This window comes from Giraffa tippelskirchi, chromosome 5 (genome assembly GCF_054371585.1).
Source record: "Giraffa tippelskirchi isolate mGirTip1 chromosome 5, T2T-mGirTip1v1.2.pri, whole genome shotgun sequence".
In the NCBI taxonomy this organism is placed as follows: domain Eukaryota; kingdom Metazoa; phylum Chordata; class Mammalia; order Artiodactyla; family Giraffidae; genus Giraffa; species Giraffa tippelskirchi.
Genome location: NC_137279.1, coordinates 33,507,649 through 33,528,101, shown reverse-complemented (window position 1 = coordinate 33,528,101; position 20,453 = coordinate 33,507,649). Strand labels below are relative to the sequence as shown.

Below are 20,453 nucleotides of genomic sequence, written 5' to 3'. Positions count from 1 at the left end.
TGGGCAACGGATCAACACTATCCATTTTAACCTTAGTCAGTAGGAAAAAAAAAAATCACTGAAGTGTTTGTAATTATTTAGCTCTCTCCCTCTCTCCCCACCCAGATATGTTAACTAATAACCAAACAATGCATACCCAAGTCCTATTTTAAATAACTGAACCCATCAGGGATCATTTTCCCTCTGTGTCTACTATCAACTCAAACAAGGGGGATTTGGGGCTATTTTAAACCATTCCCAGAAAGTACTGGAAATAGTCTTCCCCTCTTGCTTAGGTTGGTAAAGCACCAAGTTAGACTGGGTGTTCACCTTTGCCCTTAAGCTGAACAAGTGTCCTTAAAGACGTCTTTATGAATGGGAAGGATGGAGCCAGTCTACCTCTGCTGGGGAGGGTCAGGCATGGAAGGGCTCAGACAAAAGCAGGGGTGGGACAGGTGACCTCTCAGGATGCCGCTCAGATAGAAATGCTGTGAAAAAAAAAAAATAAAGCTTGGAGGCTTTCAGATGTGTGGGTAGAAATTGTGCTGTGGTCTCCTTTTTGTTTTGGAAAGAAAAGGAGGTTCCATTAGGTTATTTGCAAACAGACAAACAAGCAAAACATGCATAAGTTCAAAGTAAATGACTTTCACAGAGAAAAGCCTAGGGGTGGAAGGGATTCGAGTCTATGGGTTTGTTATTGTTTGGGTCGAGAGACACGTATATGGGAGGAAGTGTCTTTACTGCTGAAACGGGAAGGTCTGAAGAACTTTTGGGTCATAACCTCGCCCGGAGGGCTCCAGGTCTCCCCAAGGAATAGTGTCCAACCTGGGAGAGGGTGGTACCTCCGCCTGCAGTGCCCTCAGAGGCCATGTCCATCTCCAAGGACCTCGCTCAGGACTTTATATTCACAAGTAGATCGGAAGCCCCTGCAGGACACACAGCATCTTAACAGCACAGACCCCAGTAGGAAACTCACTTTGGCGCCAATGTCTCTGGTCCTACCAGCCCCTCACCAGGTGGAGGGGCAGCTTTTAATGCTGCTCTTGGTAATTACAGTTTTGGCTTCACTGAGGCCAACTGCGGTGCTTCTGGGAGGATCGACTCCTTACAGAGTGATTGCCCATTTCACCTGCATTTCTTACAAAAAATAAGTTCTCAAACTACAGCCATTATGGAGAACAGTATGGAGATTTCTTTAAAAAAAAAAAAACTAGAAATAAAACTACCAGATGAGCCAGCAATCCCACTACTGGGCATATACCCTGAGAAAACCATAATTGAAAAGGACACATATACCCCAGTGTTCATTGTAGCACTATTTACAATAGTTAGGACATGGAAGCAGCCTAAATGTCCATCGGCAGATAATGGGTATAGAAGCTGTGGTGCATATATATACAATGGAATATTACTCAGCCATAAAAAAGAACAAATTTGAGTCTGTTCTAATGAGGTGGATGAACCTAGAGCTTATTATAGAGTGAAGTAAGTCAAAAAGAGGAAAACAAACATCGTATATTAGCACACATATATGGAATCTAGAAAAATGGTACTGATGAATATATTTGCAGAGCAGGAATAGAGACTCAGACATAGAGAACAGACTTATGGACACAGTAGGGGCAAGAGATGGTGGGATGAATTGAGACAGTAGCATTGAAACATACACATTACTGTATGTAAAATAGATAGCTAATAGGAAGTTGCTATATAACACAGGGAGCTCAAACCAGTGCCCTGTGACAACCTAGAGGGGAAGGGAGGTTTAAGAGGGAGGGGATATATGTATACCTATGGCTGATTCATGTTGGTATATGGCAGAAAACCAACACAACATTGTAAAGCAATTATTCTCCAATTAAAAACAAACAAAAACTACCAAAAGAGCAGATATGAAGCCACGAAGCCCAGAGAGGGGAAACTCAGCTGCATATTTAGGATCAAGAGAGTCTGATTCTGGGTCTTGGGGAAGAGTTATTCATTCCGCAGCCCTCTGTGACATTAACCAGAATGTTGTGTCACTTGGGGAGGAGAGAGCATCCCCTGGGTGGAGAGGGGGAGGGCTCTGTTTTCAGATGCCTGGTGAGGCTGGCCCTGCGGTCCAGCAGGGAGCATCAAACACTTCCACTGGGACCCAAGTGCCCTCTTGTAGCTGCTGAAAGTCACCCCGTGTGCTGAGCAGCAGAAACAAGCTGATGATGTCAGTACACCTCCTCCCTTCTGTCTGGGGGACCACGCACAGGTGTGTGTGTTCACGTCCCCACCTCTTCTAGATCATGGAATGTCGGCCGAGGGCCCTCAGCGTGGAAGCGTGGAGTGGAGGGTTGGACAGTTGGGGTGTGGCGTTCCCCACCGACATACCAGCCTCACAGGGTGGCTCCACTCAGAGAGTCTCCGTACATGAAGGCCCGGTCAGCAGACCGCATGCATCCAGGGTGACTCTTTGCTTCCCAAAGGACTCCCACTAGGGCCCCTACGAGCCTGTGTGCTATATGTGCCACTCCTGGACTGTAAGTGTCCAGAGGTCAGGGTACCCGTCTGCCTGGTCATCCCTGGGTCCCCTGCACTCGGCACAGAGCAGTGATATCTGAGGAGTGAATTCCTCTAGTGCATTTAAAACAAGATCTCAGAGCCTAGCAGTTGCCTTGGTGACCCACGGTGGAGCTGATCTGCCGATTCTCTAAGGACAGCTCTGTCCTGCCCCACAAAGACCCCATGAAAGACCTCTCCACTGTGGGGTTTATTTAAGACCTTCTGGACCATATTGTATAATATGTCATCTGGAGAGCTAAATAGGACAAATAGGAGCCTGGCTAGGGGATGGGAGGTGTCACTGTCCCTTCCCAGGCCAGGGCTGCTACTGGGGAGGAGGGTGGGCAGAGAAGGGAGGGGACTTCCACAAGGCCACATGGAAGGAGAAGCCAACATTTACAAGCACTAAACTTTACGTAGGCGATTTCAAGATATTTTTATAAGGTCCCTACAAAACAAGTCTCTTAGCATCCATTTACAGTCAGGGGAACCAAAGGCCCAAGAGGTTAAGAAGTGTGTACCCAGGTCATGGGGCTGGGTGGCCTAGGAGAAACTTCTACAGTGGAAAAAGGTCATGAGCCCCCTTGGGACATGACCTCAGACCCTAGACAGCCCCTGGGGCCCACGCCTCCTGTCGCCTCCTGTCTCCTCCCATCTCCTTGACTCATCTCCTCGACTCATCTCCTCACCACTCTGATAGCAGCAGGCAACCTGCCACCCAGGGACGCCCAGGGCAGGTGTCTACAGCGTGGTAGGCAGAACACAGGCAGGTGGGTGGTGGGTTTTCATCAGAGGAACAGAGGAGGAACAGGTGCTCCCACTGAAGGTGTGAATGAGTGAATGAATGAATGAGGACTGAAGGTTTCCAGCCTGGAGTCTCAGGAAACCACAAGCACATTTGGGCCTTGGCTGCTGGCCTGAGCTGATTCCTCCAGAGCCGGGATTATAGGGTGTTTCCATGATGATGAACAAGCCCAAAGTGTGCACATGGGCCTGAGTCCAGCAACCGCAGAGATGAGGACAGCTGACTACACGTGTGTGTGTGATGGACTTTCCAGAATCAACACTGCAGGGGTCCCCTTGGTCACCTGGGCACAGTGCTTACGAGGCTTCACCAACAGTGCTGGGTGAGCGTCAAGAAGGGGACAGAGGGACCACAGGGCCACAGAGGCGGTCCCCACCCTGGTCTGGGCCAGTGAGGCCTATTCTGGACCATGACCTCTAACCCCAAGTGTTCTGGCCTTCAGGCTGTGAGTGTGGCTGTTGAAGGCCGCCATGCTCATGGAACGGCCTTGACATGCACACGGGAGCTCCCGGGTTTGCAGACCAGAGAACTCACGTTCAACTTGGAAATGTTTTCTGGCTTCTGTCAGGGGTGTCTGCAGGAGAGGCTGGGGGGCGGGGTCCATGGCAGGACCATGTAGGAAGTTGCTCAGGGAAACAAAAGCCATAGCTACGGGGCAGAGATCCCGGGCAGGCCCTGAGAGGAGTTGGCAGCTTTTGCTTTCCCTGTCCTCTTCCTGAGAAGAGGCACAGAACTTCAGTGACCTGGTCAAGGTGGCCTGTCCAGGGAAAGGGGCTCCAGACCCAGAGGTAGGCCCTTGGGTCTGGGCTTTGCCTGGCTGGCCGTGGGGAGGAGCCCTGGGACTCTGGACAGGTCCAGTCCCTCTGGGCCTCTGTTTTCCATCCTCAGAGGGTGTCCTGTGCTCCCTGGGGCAGGAAGGAGGAAGGGGTAATGTTGTCACTTCCCCTATCTTCCCCCAGCAATTCTGCAGGCACTGCGGCTCCTCTGTGAGATTCTACCACAGATGCTCATGGGGGCCGGCAAGGAAGGAGGGTTTTCTTTCCAAGCCACCCACCTCCTATTGGCTGTCTCCTTCACCACCCCTGAGGGAGAGAGCTGAGCATCAGGTAAGGTGCCGTAGTGATGCCCCAGAGGACCCTCTGCAGCCACAGGTGGGATCAGCTTGCCCACACCTGCAGACCTCTTCCTCCCCAGAGCCCCACATCAATTGCCTGTTGGTAACACCCTGTCTCTCGGTCTGATTTTGCAAATCTGGGTGGGCTTTTGACCTTTCTGAGCATTTTGCTGGCATCAGCACCTGGCAGCTGGCAAAGCTGTCCCTCCCCACCCCCACCCAGGTGATCAGAGCAGGAGGAGCATGGTGTGTCCACCTGGCTTGCAGCCACGTCCATCTTCCATGGAGCCATGAAGCCTATTGTCGACTTGGGTTCACACAAAAGCCCGGCAGGGTCACATTCACTCAGTGCTCGGCCACCGTTCCCCTTACAACCTGCACATCCTCCACCCATACCAGGCTTTCGAATCAGTTTCTGAGAGAAATGCAGCCTAAGTATTAATAAATACTGTATAAAAACCTCAGCGAGAAAACTCGCATTCCATGGAGCGTCTTGGTCTTCGAGCAGGACCTGGGTGCCGCCTTTCCCGCCTTAGTGGAGATGAGGTCGGGGCTCTGCATCTGCAGGCTGGTCTTTCCCAGGATGTGTGTGTGTGTATCTGTGTATGTGTGCTATATGCATCTGTGTGTATATGTATGTGTGCATCTCTGTGTATCTGTGCATCAGTGTGTGTGTGTATCTAGTGTATGTGTGTATAAATGTATCTCTCTGTATGTGTATGAATGTGTATATCTTTGTGTATCTGTGTGTCATTGAGGGTATCTGTGTATCTGTGTAGATATGTATCTCTGTGTATCTGTGGGTGTGTCTGCAGGCTGGTCTGTCACAGGGTGTGTGTGCGTGTGCACATGTGTGTGCATGCACGTGTGTGTGTATGTTTCTGTGTATCAGTGTGTATGTAAGTGTATCTGTGATGTGTGTGTATATGTATCTCTCTGTATGTGTGTGTATATCTCTCTGTGTGTGTGTGTGTGTGTGTATGTATCTGTGCATCAGTATGTGTGTATCTGTGTATGTGTATATATATATGCATCTCTGTGTGTATATGTATGTGTATATCTGTGTGTGTGTCTGTGTGATGAGATGGGCAGAAAGGCTGGGTAGACAAAACAAATTGCAGCCTCTGGCTCCACACTCTCCCAGGCCCCTTTGGTCCCTGAGGCTTGAAGTGTGAAGCTGGGGGTGATATGAACTCTTCGGAGGGGGTGCTGGGACCAAGGTCTGCACCCACTCTGGCTGCCCCAGCCAACAAGAGCACATCCAGCACTGGGACCCAGCCTCCAGGTGGCCGTGGAGCTCTAGACTTGCCTGTGGAGAGGCTCTGGTCACCTAGGCCAGACTGACCAGAGTGTCTAGAGTGATTATATGGCAGATGGGCAGATCCCAGAAGAAGAGGCAGGCTGCTGTGGTCTGTTCTCCCTGGGGGAGGTGAGGGGAGGCGAGAGAAAGTGACCATGGCTCCAGGAAACAGATCAGAGGCCACAAGGCAGGTCTGTGAGCAGAGCTGTGATGTGTGGACAACTGAGAGGAGCCCAGCTGAATCACAGCAAAGAACCCCAAGGGAAGGCAACTAACAGGGCCGAGAACAGGCCAGGGTCTGGGATCTCCCCTCTGGGGGCCTGGATCTAAAGATCCTGAAAAGTGCAGCCGTTGGGACTTCTCTATGGTCCTTTTCTTCCTGTCCCTCAGCCAAGGCTTGGACACCTACCGTATCCTGGGCCCCTCTATGGGCTGGCATCTGAATGTAGTTTCTTCTTGCGAGTTTTCTCGCATCACCCCATTAGCAATACTTGCAGGCCCAGGCTGGTCCTCAATGGACATCTCAGGCGGGGCTGGAACTAGGGTGAGGCGATGGATTGGTCTTATGCCTTGGGTTAAAATTTAAATAGGTGCCCAAACGCTCATCACTGAGACAAATGCTATTTTAATGCAATGTTCCAAAAAAAAAGCAAAAATTGTCAATGAACTAAATGCTAAAACTTTAAATAAAGACAGGATGATCATCACTGACTTCTCCTTTTGCCTTAAAGCTCTGCTATGGCTTAGGCTGGCCTCTGAGCTGAAGGGTAGTGGCTCCACCCCAAGTGAAGGTTTATCACCCAAAGTGCTGGCTTCCTAGTTCCATCTGGGTTGCCACAACTGTTCCTTTTCATGTTAATTCGGAGAGACTAAAGCACACACGGCAATTGCTGAGGGGCCTCTGTGCATTTGCTACAGGAAGTGAAGAACACAGGAGGTAAAGGTGGCCATGTGTCAGAACACAGTTACTGCTACTGTGGATTCCTGTCCATTGAGCATGTACTATGTGCTCCATGTCATGCTGAGCGCTTCACGCGTGTTGGGGCTTTTTTTCCCCCTCCCAACAACCACCGGAGGCAGGTACTATTATCACATCCACTGTGCAGGTGAGGAAACTGAGGCACAGAGAGGTTAGGCTACTCCCCAGAGGACTATGGGCAGAGCTGGGATTTGAACTCAGAGCCTGAGTGTGCTAGGAAGGTGGGCAGGGAAGCCCCTGGTCCTGTCTTGGGGAGAGAAGCAAGGGGAACTTGAGGACAGGATAGGGCTTGGGGAGGGACAGCACTTATGGGGGAGGAACTGACCATCCAAGTGGAAGCCAAGGGTGGCACTGCCATGACTCTGATGAAAGGTCCACTGAGTCACTCCAGGCATGGGGGTGGGGCAGGGTGACCTGGAGTCTGGGGCTGGCATCCCATGGAAGGTCTGGGGAGCTGTGACAAATACAAAGGAGACAGCGACCATCCTGGAGGCAGCTCTCAGATGCCCAAATAAGATCTCATTCAACCTTAGAGATCGCCATGGTGGCAGCTAACTTGTCCCCATGGAGACTCAAGCAGGAAACTCCTCCTTTTACTCCACAAGGCAGGAGCCTCTGTCGTGTGGGCAAGGACTGGGGAGGCCCAAGCAGGTCCTGTGACATAGGATGTGGGCTCCAGTCTCTACATCTGTGCTGCACAGAGGTGACAGAGCAGTGGTGTGCTGAGCTGGATGTGAGAGTTGCTTGTTATGTTTTCAAGAATGCTGTAACCAGGGCTTCCCTAGTAGTCCAATGCTTAAGAATCTGCCTTCTAATGCAGCAGACATGGGTTCAACCCCTGATCGGGGAACCACATGCCGTGGGGCAACTAAGCCCCTCACTGTAACTACTGAGCCCATGCAGCACAGACAGTCTGTGCACTGCCATGAAAGATCCCACATGATGCAAGGAAGAACCCACGAGCTGCAACTAAGACTCGATCTAGCCAAAGAAACATTTTTTAAAAAGAGAATGTTGTAACCGATGGCCATCAACTTGGAATCCTGAGATCTGCTATAGTGGGAACATTTACACCTTGGAAATTGGCAAATATAACCCATCAGGAATTTATTTTTGTTCTTCCCTCCACCCCCCACCCCCACCACAAGAGACTTGGTTGTTAAATATTTACCAGCACGCCACTGCATTACGGAACAAAGTCTCAACACCTACAAAAATCTGGCCAGCTCTCAATCGGCCATACTAATCGCGGGAGCATTTGTGTTTCTTCCCCAAAGAGGCAAACATCACGCCAAACAGGGGTTATAGTCCAACGTCATTTCTGGGTCTGAAAACACGATCTGTTTCTGGCAGCAGAATGGTCTTTGATCTAATTAGGCCTGACTGGGGCTGCTGTTGTAAGCCTGCATCCTCTGATCAGACACCATCAGCTGGCGGCTGAGCTGCATGCTGGGGTGGCTGGGAAGCCAGCCTGGAATTTTAAAAGGCTGTGGGTTGCCTGCAGTCTCCATGTAGAAGGATGTCCCAGAAAGAGAGGCCTGGCTTTTGGGAAGAAGAATTCAAGCCCAGTTCCTCCTGTAAATTGAGGTGTCCCGGGTGAGTCTCCCAACCTCCCTCTGACAGCTGTCCTATGCAAACAAACGGGTTGGGTCAGTTGGTCTCTGAGGCCTTTCAGGCTCTGCAACCCATGAAGCTGAACCCTCCCAAGTTGAGTGGGGCATGGCTGGTGCCCAAGAAGCCCCTCCTGCAGAATCAGGGTTACTCCCCGGGACCCCTCTCCACCCGGCTGCCCAAAGCCTCACAGGGTCTCAGCAACCCAGATCCTGCCGGTGATGCTGACCAGAGATGGCAGAGCCTGCCCAGCCCCCAGCCTCCAGGGACCCTTCCTTTGCTGTAGCTCTCCGCCCCGTGTTGTCCATACTGCTTAACTTTGCAGGAGCAGGGGTTAGCTGAGGAGATGCCACGCCATTCCTGGGCTGGCTCCAACCTCTCCCAAAGCCCCAGCAAGCACCAAAGGCAGCTGCTCCTGGGAAGCAGCAAGAGCAGTGTGTCAGGGAGCATCTCGGGGGCTGTCACTTGGTGATGTCTGTCGGGGGCGGGCCTCCTCCCCCCTCTCCCCTGGGGCAGTGGAGCTGCCTGCTCTGGAGACAGGAGACACAGGTGACACATAGCAGACTACAGCCGTGGATGCAGCCACAGGAGAGCCTGGGCTTCGGTCCCGGGGGTGGGGAAGGCAGGGAGGGACTGGCCAGGAGAGGTCAGGGCTGAGCTGGAGATTGCGGAGGAGAATATGCAGCAGGACCTCTCACTCTTAACTTCCCAGAGGCCACAGAATGATCTGGATGTCTGGGGACTCAGCTGGAGCGAGCTGGGTAAGGCACATCCCATAGGGATCATGGACTCAGGCTCAGCCAAGGCCTTCGGCTGTGAATGCCAGAGGCAGGGGCCCGGCCGAGGCAGAGGGGGCTACTCTGCTGATGGTCAGAGAGGCGAGGACCTAAGACGGGGGCTCTGCGGGGCCCAGCAAGGTGTGGGTGACTCTGTAGGGGTGAGGGCTGGGTTTATAACAGTTCAGCAGGGGACAGTGCAGAGAAGGCTGGGTTAACAGTAAGGTGCTGGCTGGCGAGATCAGGGTACAGGTATAAACATGGGAGCATTAGCGTAAAACTGGTACGTGAAGCTGTGGACCCAGGTGAGAGGACCCAAGGAGATGGTATAGAAAGAGAATGGAAGGCAGAGGAAGCTCAGGGATATTCCAAGATCTAGGGCTTGAGGAAAGGACGTGGGGTCTGCAAAGAACCAGCAGTGTGGGACGTAGCCAGCAGTAGAAGAGAACATTCCAGAAAGAGGGAATGGCCAACCCCGTAAGTGTTGCTAGAGGGCAGGAGAAACGAGGATGGAGTGAGGTGACCTTTGGGTTCTGCAATGCGGAGGTCACAGGTGAGCTCGAGACAGCCCCGCCATGGCACAGAGGAGAAGGAGAGCTGGAGGAGGAAAGAATGGGAGTGGGCAAAAAACAATGACAAGCAGACACGTATCTGAGGAGGACTCTGGTGTGTCCATAAAAGAGAAGTAAGAGCTCCCAGGAAGTCCTGTGCATCTGCAGATTGGGGGTGATGGCAATAAGTCTCCTTCAGGACCCCCAGATCCCTTGCCTGGGAAGAAAGCAGGAGAACCAAGAGGGGAGGTGAGAGGACCATTGCTGTCTTTGTGTACGTGTGTGCATCTGTGCACACCTGTATTCACCTGTGCACATATGTGTTCACCAGTGTATAGCTGTTTACCTGTGTATACTTGTGCACACCTCTGTATATATGTATTCACACCTGTGCTCACCTGTGTGTACCTGTGCACACCTGGGTTCACTTGTGTATACCTGTTTACCTGTGAATACCTATGCACACCTATCTATACCTATATTCACCTGTGTACACCTGTGTTCACTTGTGTACACATGTGTATACCTGTGCACACCTGTGCACATCTACATACACCTGTCCAGCTAAAACCATCTGTCGTGAATCGGGGTGTGTGATGTATCTCACATGACAATACTTGCATCCTGGAGCCATCGAAATAGTAATGGCTGTAAAAGCAGCTATGATGTCACGTTGAGGGACCAGAGTCTACAGCACCCCCAGGCAGTCTGACTGCATGAGCTGGGTGCCATCAGAGGCCTGAGCAAACACTGACGTTCACACATGGAGCTTGTCACCAAAGACTCACGTCTGCCATTTCACTCTATTAAATTACATCTGAATTTCATTCTTGGCCCTTTGAGTTCTTTCAGAGGCAAAATAGAAAGTGTTTCCTTGAGGCAAACTTTTGTCTTTTGCTTTGGAAACGGCACTTTCCCCTTTGCTCCAAAGAAGATTAGGATATTAAGGACAGAATGTCAGCTGAAGATTACATGAAATGGATAATTAAACAAAAGCCCACATTATAAGCCATCCAGAAGGGAAATTAAGCCGCTTTCGTCTTCTCCCCGTCTTTGAAGGATGCTCTGTCGAAGGGGAGCAGGAATTGTTTGGCTTGATAAATAAAGATAGTAACCAAACTGTAGCGCCCATTGTTCTGCCTTTATATTAAAAGCAATCGCTTAGCCGAGCTGACAACACACACCATGGAGGCATAAACCCCTCTGCAGACGGAAGGATTAAGAGGCTGACAAGGTCTGGATAATAAGACTAATTAATAATTTCCATCCTAAGGAACTGCAGCTCTGGCAGCTTCATTCTTCCTCTGCCTCCCAGTCTGGCCTGGGCAGCCCCATCCTCTAAGGGAAGGGCAGAAGGTTTGCAGGATGGGCCAGGATAGATGGCGGTCAGTCCCAGCAGGGCAGGGAGCCAAGGGGGTCCCTGGGGAGAGGCTGAAACAGATGGAGGGTTGCAGTGTGTGGGCTGCCACGCAGAGACCGCAGAGCGAAAGAGGGAGCTGGGTTTGCTGTCACACGGTTGCATCTGATAAACAAGTATTTCTTCATTTGACGGTGGTCTGGATGGGACCTTCTAAAAGGAACCCCTCCTCAATTACACCCACCCAACCAACCCCCTGGAGCAAAAACGGCTGGAAATAGAGCAAAGGCATCGGTCGGCCACCACTGCTGGGAGCCAAAACTGACACAAGACTTCTGCAACCCTCTCCCGCCCCACAGGGAGGTATTTTATGCCTGTTTTACAGACAAGATCTAAGATTCAAAGAGGTTAATTGACTTGCCAGAGTCATGTGGCTAGTAGAAAGCAGAGGTGAATTCAGATTTCAAACCTCGGGCCTGGAAGGACCATGGGTGTGGGGGTCCCAGCATTTAGCCAATGAGAAGCCTGTCTAGCAGCCTCAAGGCCTCCCCCACACTCAGGAGCCCCCCACCCCTCCTTCCATATCCACAAGGTGTGGGCAGAGCATTCTGCTTCCCCAGAGGACCCCAGGAGCACATGCAGCTATGATTCCCAAAATGAAGGTCAAGCAGCTGAGACCCGATCACTGGGACTTTCTGGGTTGCCCCCTCAACAAGGTGACCAGGTGAAAAGACCAACCACCTAGGCACGCCAGAGGAGGGGATCAGGATGAGGGAACCTTCTGGAAAATGCCCAGCGACTTTCCCGAGCGAGGATAATGGCTGCTTTGGGCAGGGGGACAGCCATATTTCTCTGGAGGCTTTAGGTGGTAAGGCAGAGACCTTGGCATCGTAAATTGCAATCAAGCAAAGATGTCTGAGAAGGAAATAATATCAGCTCTGCTGCGCAGCCTTGGCAAAGATCCTGAAATCTTAATGGAATTGAGCAATTTTTTGCATAGCGCCGTAAATTCCTAGCGTCTACCTTATCTTCTCATCACGTTCTTCAAGGCACATTAAATGGAGAAAGAAGTGGAAGCTGCTAGTTAGAATGAAACCGAAACATGAAAGCGGCTCCCTGGATGATCTGTCTGAGACCACAATTCATCCCCACGCGTGCCTTCCCCGCCGCAGAAGGCCTTCACCACTTACTGCTTGTCTGCTCCTGTCTCCGTGGGTAATAAACCTCTCCCGGGCTTATAAGCCCGGGCTTCAGGGTAATTGTCCATCCCATGGTCTGCAGGGTCTCTGCCCTGCTCCACCTGCCTCCTGCCTCCACTCGCCTCTCCTTCAGCATCAAACCCCTTCTGGAACTCTGTCCTAGAACCCCCAGCCCCTGCGCTTCTTTCCAGACCTTGCCTGTTTCCATAATTTGCCAACAACCATCACTTGGTGGGCCATGGCAGCCCTGACTTACGATGGCTATTGTTACTATTACTGATAACCATCACGATAAGGGTAAGAGTCTCATTTCAGCCTGAGAAGGCTTTCAAAGCCTCTGCTGGGCTGGCCCCCTCTCTCCTGCTGTCTTCTCCTGGATCCAACCAGACATGGGGGCACGTTCTCTCCCCACGCTCCCTCCAAGTCACTTAATAGGCACCAGGGTATGAGACGCCTGTCCTGAGGGCTCCTTCTTGGACAGCCCTGTGCCTATCCCATGGATCTGGATCCCCACATGTCCTTATTGCTGTACACTGTGGCCCAGGCCTGCTGTGTGTCCGAAAGGGCATGGAAGAACATCCCCGCCCCGATTTTCCATCCTTGAGTTCACCTCCTCCTCCAGGAAGCCTTCCTTGATCACCCAGCCCACTCTGTGCTCCCTTCTCTGGACTCATCACATTGACAGGCTCCCAGCACCACCTATTAGGGTCATAATAGAGTTTATAGGTCACATAAACTCAGGGTCAGAAATCACTTTGATGCCACAGGGCCTTTCACACATCTCCATACAGGAGATTTCAAAGTTTCAGGCCTGACAGCTCCCTCCCCTGTCCTGTTCTGTCCCTGGTGGACTGGAGAGAGCTCAGAGTCAGTTGGGGAAGGAGGGCCAAGAGTGCAGACCTACATGAGGCATCAGACCCTTCTGTCCCCCTGGGCATCTGGACCAACTCTCAGAGGTTAGCAGCTCCAGGACTCTGAGCTACCTCCCTTCCCATCCTTGCTCCCTGTCCCTCCTGTGTCCCTCGGCCAGGCCACTTTGGCCTGTGAGCTCTGGAGGCTGGGACCATGTGTCCTTAAGGGGCCTGGATTAAGCCCTGCTTTCCCTAGTCTTTGTGGGGGCGGCGGTCCCATATTCTCCTGGACCTTCTTTTCCTTAGAAAATCAGGGTGAATTCACCCAGTCCTGACTTTCCTCCCAGGGCAGCTGTGAGAACCCAAAGAACTAGATCTGGAGCCTCACCAAGTGCCGAGGGCCACCAGGTGCCCAGGCTATGGTCCCCCTGAGTCTTGTACCCTCTACCCCAGCCCAGCCCATACATGCCATCTGCCATGTCCACTCTTGTGGCAGAGGGTGCGACACAGGGGCTAGGCCGAGCCGAGCTGCCACTTCCTCCACGCAGAGTCTGCGGGATGGAGCAGAGAGGGTCCAGCCGGCCTGGGCCAGGGGCCAGGGACCCCTCAGGCACCAATTCACTTCTGTTCCCTGAACTGCATGGGTCAAAATGCCCCGTTTGGGACAGAGTCAGCCTGCTGGCAGCGCCTCCATCTCTCTAAGCTCAAGCAAAGCCTCGTTTGGCGGCGAGCCCGCAAGGCCTTGTTCAAGGGCTGCACGCAGGGTGGGCTCTGGGTGCTTTATTTCCCGACTGCTTCGATTTCACCCCGATGAAACATAAAAGCGGTTACTGAGCAAGAAGCCATGAGTACGTTTTATGAAGCTATAATATCTTCCATTAAAAAAAAAAGATGAAAGAGAGAGAGAAGGAAAGAAAAGAAGGAAAAAAGGAGGAAGAAAGGGAGAGAGATGGATTCCCACGTCTCAGGGGCGGCCTCCTGGTGGAGCCCAGCTCATCCCGCATGGAGACATCCCCCAATTAGGATGAGCCTGGGGGTGGGGTGGGCGAGCACAAACACCTTCTTCCAGCTGCCCCACTGGTCTCACCTGCAGGGCCACCCTCAGGGCTGCAGGGCCTGGTCCAAGGAGGGGCCACGCTTCCAGACAGACTGAAGATGATGATGTAGGGAGGGGAGAAGCACTTGGGTTGCAGAAGAGCTGATCATTCACCAGATGGAGTTCAAGTCACTTTGAGGGGGGGAGAGGGGAAGGGACATTTATAACTGTGACAATGCTGTCACTGCAGAGTAAGTGGAGGGAAGGAGGAGAGGTGCCCTGGCTGGCTTGTCCTGATCAGCCCCGCTTTGGTGGGGGGTGTGGGTGTACCATAAGAGATGAAGAGGTGGTGGGAGGTGGGGTCACAGAGCTTTCCGGGGGTGTCAGGATGTCCCCAGAGGTCTAACCTGGAGCTGATGGGGTTCATGATCCATGGAGCTCTTGCTGCGGGCCAGAAGCTGGGCTCCCTTTTCACATGCTTTGTGTTTCATTTATAGGGAATTCTCACAATAGCCCTGAGCAGTCCACACCATCCTCAGCCCCATTTTACTGATGAGGAAACTGGGATTCATAGAAATGAGACAGACTGATTGGCGTCAAACAGCTAATGACCCCATCCCACTATTTTAAGGGGTTCAAATGACACCATCCCAAACCCCTGTTCACTCAGTGCTCTGGGCGGGCACTAAAAGGGTGACCTCTGGGCCACACACAGATGACCAGGGGTATGTACTGCATGTCCCCCTGCTTGACACCCCCAACCCCGCCTCACCCCAGCTTTGCCACTTCAGGGAAGCGATGAGATTGGAGGACCCTTCCTGGGGAGCCGGAGGCAGCGGGCTCAGAGAGAGGCCCTCACATCCACAGTCAGGTCTGTGCCAATGGACAGAGCTACACCCTGAGGCCCCAAGGGTGTGGTGTCGGGACATGGCCCTGGCCCCATGAGGTGCCCCAGTCCCAGGCCGGGAGGGAAGGCCTGGGCCCACAGCCTGCTCCCCCTGCCCAAGGGCGGTGCCTGCAGTGCTGCCCAGATGCCCTTGGGGGTCCGAACACCTTGTTCAGAAGGGAAGAGGCCCCAGGGGCTCTGGTGAGAGCCACATGAGGTGGGAAGGATCCCTCCGAAGGAAGGCAGGGCTCCCTCGGGACACACTGGGGTCCATGCTGGGGTCTGGTGCTGTGAGCAGAGGGCCTTCTCTGGGGCCCTGTCTGACCACCTGTGAAGCTCCAAAGATCTGGTTCACCTGGGGGGCCACAGGCCACTGCCCCCGCCCCTTGCCAGCAGCCGCCCTGGGAGTCCCCTCCTCCTGGCAGAAGGAAGGCCCTCCTCACAGGCTCCCTGCTCTGAGTCCTCTGCAATTCTGGTATCAGGATGGGGCAGACAGAAATTGACCACACTGAGGGGGAAAGGCCAGCAGGGGGCCCACAATCCAACAAAGGGACTAAGAGCTTCAGTTCAACTCCCCAGGTCTTGCCAGGCAGGTGGGGAAGTGGTTCTCATGGGCATTTTTCAGGGGACCCTGTGCTCGAGCAAGAATGGGGGAACTCTTCTGTCCTGGAAGGCAGTCAGCCCTGTGGTGGCGCTTCCCTCTTCTCCAGGGGGTGGGGAAAGTTTGGGGGGCAGGGCAGCCTGCAGCGAGTCCCCTCAGTGAGCTGGCTTCACCCCTATCACCCCTGCACTCCTCTGTGATGACTCTGCACCCACTGTTTCCGTGGTGGCTGGGGTGGCAAAGCTCAAGGTCAGGCAGGAAGCAGCAAAGTTGGGGGTGAAGGCAGGTGCCCCCTTCCCTGGCTGCATGGCCTAGGACCAGGTGCTCAAAGCTGTCTCTGCTCACAGATTTAGAGAACTGAACTCATGGTTGCTGGGGGTGGAGGGAAGAATGTGGGAAGGGAGTTTGGGGTCAACATGTCCACACTGCTATATTTAAAATGGATAACCAACAAGGACCGACTGTATAGCACAGGGAACTCTGCTCAGTGTTATGTGGCAGCCTGGATGGGACGGGAGTTTGGGGGAGAATGAATACATGTATATGTGTGGCTGAGACCGTTCGTTGTCCATCTGAAACTATCACAATATTGTTAGTTGGCTATACCCCAGTACTTTGGCTACCTGATATGAAGAGCTAACTCCTTGGAAAAGACCCTGATGCTGGGAAAGATTGAGAGCAGGAGGAGAAGAGGGTCATAGAGGATGAGATGGTTGGATGGCATCACTGACTCAATGAACATGAGTGTGAGATGGGGAAGGACGGGGAAGCCTGGTGTGCTGAAATCCAAGGGGTTGCAAAGAGTCAGACATGACTTAGTGACTGAACAACAATACAAAATAAAAAGTTAAAAGACAGCTGTTTTCAGCACCCCCAATAAGAAGGGTGACAATGGCACTCCAGGGAGACAGAGATGGGTGCCCTAGAGCTGGTCTCCGGAAGGACAGGGGCTGGTGGTGAGGGTCAGGTGCACTGCCTGGTGGGAAGTGGGTCCCCAGGGGCCTGGCTGTGTGGTCTCAGATCCCCATGTTCAGGGTTGTCAGAGCAAAGCTAGAACCTCGCTCCTGCTTACAACCCACATGTCCTAGAACTGGGAACCCGAATGCCTGCCATTCTCAGAGGTCCAGGAGCCCACAATCCCAAGGTTCCCCCCAAACCCCAGGGTCCCTGCATTTTTACAGCAGCGCCCAGGGTCCTGCAGGCCTTGGTGTGAGCTGCCGAGGTGGCCAGGGAGCAGCCCCCGCTGCCTCTGCCCCGGTGAGCTGGTCTTGACAGCGCACAGCCCCGAATGAACAGCAGTGGCAGACACACAGGGACACACCCCCTGCTTCACTTGAGCACGGAAAACATTCATTAAGCATTTTAGAGGACAAGGGCAAAAAGAAAAACACTCATTAGAAGCAGAAATAGTTTCCAAATGAGCCATACAGAATCTGCTGGCAAGTCTGGCCTGGAGTGGGGGCCTGGCCTCCTGGGGGAGTGGGCAGGGGGAGGAGAGCAGAGAAGGGGGTGTGTGGGGCCCAGGAGGGGGACACAAGAGGAGGCAGGGAGGCCGGAGCCTAAGCACTGGAAGATTCCCAAACAGGAGAGGCCACAGTGGCAGAGATGGAGGTTGAGCCCCTTGCTATCTGGCCCAGCCAGCAGGTGGGGCCACACCTCCATGGCCCCAGCAAGACTCAAGGCCTGGGCAGCTGCAGCAATAACCATGTTCAAGGCTGCGGGAGGCAGAGCAAGAAGGAACGGGGAGGGCTGATCCCAGCCCGACTCCATTGCTGACCAGCTGGGTGACCCTGGGTCTCACCTTGACCTCTCTGGGCCTCAGCATCTATCTAGGAAATGCAGCAGCTGAGCTGGGGGCAGCCTATGAGGGCCTTGTCAGCTGGGACACACGGAGCCCTCAGTGGTGCTGGTGATGTGAGGAGTGGAGATGGGGCCAGCCGGGTGCAGGGGCTTCTCTAGGTCCCAGGGCAACTCCCTCCCAGGTCCCTGGAGAAGTGGCCTGAGCTTGGGTCCTCTGGGGGTCTCGAGTCACTGCCCATGTGGTACCTGCAGAGCACAGCAATGACCTTACGCGCACTCCACTCTAGGGGAGGACTCTGGTTCCTCAGTGTCTGTTGGCTCACATCCTCATAAAATATTTATCAGCAATGGAGAGAGAGAGGGGTGTCACATCCTCCCTGAAGCTAGGTCACAGGGAAACTGAGTGCCGCATCAACTTCTACCCTTCCCTCACTCCTCCTGCTCCCCGACCCTCTGCTTCTAGCTGGGACAGCCACCTCCATGCAGGTTCTGACATGCTGGCCCCTCCCCTGTCCTGGCAGCAGAGTGTGGTAACGGGGGGACATTCTGGTCCCTCTTGATGTGTGCTGGGCACTCGGGGCAGACGGAGGAGGCAGGTGGCTCACTCAGGAAGATGACAGTCTCGTTGGAGAGGAAAATCAGGCCTGTGTGGGTGGGGCCCCCATAGTGCTGAGAGGTCTTGGAATTAGCCATGTCACTTTGAAGTTCTCAGAGGCAGGAGTGAGCTCGCAGAGGCTGCCTGGCACAGCAGCTGCTGGACGGGTGGGGTTGCTCCCAGAGGAAACTCCTTTATCCAGAAGCCCTCCTTCCCTCATTCCTTGTCCTCCAAGCCCCCTTCCTTTCATGGGGGCCCACACCCCAGCCAGCCTGCTTGCCTGGGCAGTGGGGCGTAAGGGGCATGGCTGCTCTGGGCACCATTGGCCAGCAGCATGTGACAGGTCCCCTAACGGACCTGCTGGCTTCTTTGTTGCCACATTGGCACCAAGCTCCTCCTTTCTCAGCTCTCACCCCATCAGTGCCCTGACACCTTCACTCCCACCCAAGCCCTTTTCTTGTTAATTGGTGTTAGAGGCAAACTTGGGCCGATTTCCATCTGAGCCAGTGTCTCATGGCTTCTTTCCTATTTAATAGCAGAGAAATTAAACCTGGCCATGCATCATTATCCTGATGGTGTAATTAGCATCAGAACAACTGCCCTGAGCTGGGCAACTGCCACACTCACTCTGGGGCTCCACGCGGACCCTGCACTATGTCTATTGCTTTGGTTTTTGCTCCTTAACCTCCTCCTACCTGGGATTGACTGGGCATAGGAGCCCCTCCCCACATCCATGTACATCCTCACTTTGTCACCTGCTCACAGAAACAAGAATGATGCTTGAGGATGCAGAGGAGAAGGTGGAGAGACAATCCCCCAGGGACCAGGAGAGAAAGGCTCAGATCAGCCCTAGAGAAACCAGATCATGTGATCCTGACTCGGGTTCCCCAGCAGCTGAAAGGTAGCAAAGCCCAGATGCATGTGGGTCACCCCAGGTGCATTATCAGCACACAGTGGCTAAGACCAGAGCACCAGGGAGGGGAGGGCTGAGACAGAGGAGCAGGATCCCTACTACTTTTTTCATGACCCCAGGAGAAAGGCGAGGGCAGCCCAGTCTAACAGTCAGCCAGCTCCAGGGGCCTGAGTGACTGGAATCCGATTTGGGAAGTAATTGGCTCAGACTTCATGGCTGCCTGGAGATGTCTGAGATCACAGAAGGAGAGGGAAGGAGATTCACTGAAATTTAAAACCCATCGAAACCTGAGAGAATGGAGACAGGGGTGTAAGAGAGGGACCTGGAGGAGAGGGAGCAGCCTGGGAGAGCAGACAGCTAGGGCTGCCAGACGGGGGCTCCAGGGATGCTGCGCTAACAGGAGGGGCAGTGGCCAGGGCAGGCAGAGGAAAGAGGTACTCTGATGGGGCCTGAAAGGTACTCTAATGGGGCCTGAAAGTAGGAAACACCAACAGGGGACCTAGAGTGTTGGAGACCCAGGAACAAGGTCACGAGGCTGTTTGGGGTGAGAGTGATTCTCTGGCAGCCATAGTGTAACCCTGGGGACAAAGCACATTCCAACTCCACCAGATCTCTGCTCTCAAGGAGGAACCCACACCCCACCCCTGAAGCCACATAGAAGACACTTTGCAAGATGGAGAAATGCCTTGGGTCCATTCTTAGTTCCAAGACCTCAAAACGATCACCCCAGGACCACGTTGAAAGTCCCTTTCTCAAGGACACAGGGCTGAGCAATTAGAAAGGCAGGTGTTACTATGCCAACCTCCAAGGGGGACGAACCCCGGGAAGCTGACCCTGGTCAAGGTGTCGAGGAAGTTGTGTCTGCAAATTAGCACCTCCTCCCTTGGACAGTCTCAGGTGCTACCCATTAATGAATGCACTGAACCACAGACAGTTATTTCTGGGGACTAAAGAGAACAGAAGGGTTTGAAGGCAAGGGGCTTGATTGGCGGAGGAAAGGAAGATCTGATGGGCAGAGGGCTAGGTCTAGGTATGGATGCTGAGGCTGCTCTGTGCTCAGCAGACATCTTCCAGGCTGCCTTCCCTGGAACCAGCTGCCCTTCTGCACTCCATGGCTTGTGCAGCTCTCTTCTCTCAGAACACGTGCTGTGAGCAGTGGGGGGTCTTGCTTTCCCATCTGCTGGACCCCTTCCAAGTGCATCCTCCAGGTCGGGGAGATCCCCAAGCCCCTGGGGCCCAGGCTAACTTGAACCAAAGTGGATACAGAAAGTAAGACCTATGGAGGGAAAGGCCAGAGGCAGCAATTCCTGGGCAGAGGCAGTAGCAAGAAGTTGCAGTGATGCAGACAGGGCCCCCCAAGGAATGGGTTCTACAGAGAGTGGCTGAAAATCACAGGAAAGGGTTTGGAAAGGACCCAGGTCCAGGCTGACTGGGTGGTTCCCTCAGACCCTCCCACTCACACAGCAACACCTTCTACTAGGCAAGAAGATCATCAACACAACCAATGGCCAGAGGCTGGGCAGCCTCAGGGCTGTGCATCAGCACCATGGACAGAGGATCCGGGAGCC

At 53.4% G+C, this 20,453-nt stretch overlaps 1 protein-coding gene across 3 annotated transcripts in view; it reads right to left on the bottom strand.

Annotated features, from left to right (window-relative positions):
• The window catches only part of CAMTA1 (calmodulin binding transcription activator 1), a 975,729-nt gene that overhangs the window by 259,620 nt on the left and 695,656 nt on the right, over positions 1-20,453 (bottom strand). The window contains exons 7-8 of one of the 3 annotated variants that reach the window (XR_014053660.1): positions 14,498-14,651; positions 13,882-14,282 (exon numbers count right to left, since the gene is read on the bottom strand). The exons of 1 other annotated variant lie outside the window; for it this stretch is intronic. Coding sequence is in view for 1 of the 2 variants with exons in the window: in XM_081490422.1 (XP_081346548.1) it covers positions 19,820-20,161 (342 nt within the window). In the remaining variant the exon portion in view is untranslated. Of the gene's footprint in view, positions 1-13,881; positions 14,283-14,497; positions 14,652-19,559; positions 20,162-20,453 lie in introns of those variants that run through there. One more of the 3 variants, XM_081490422.1, reaches the window with a different exon arrangement.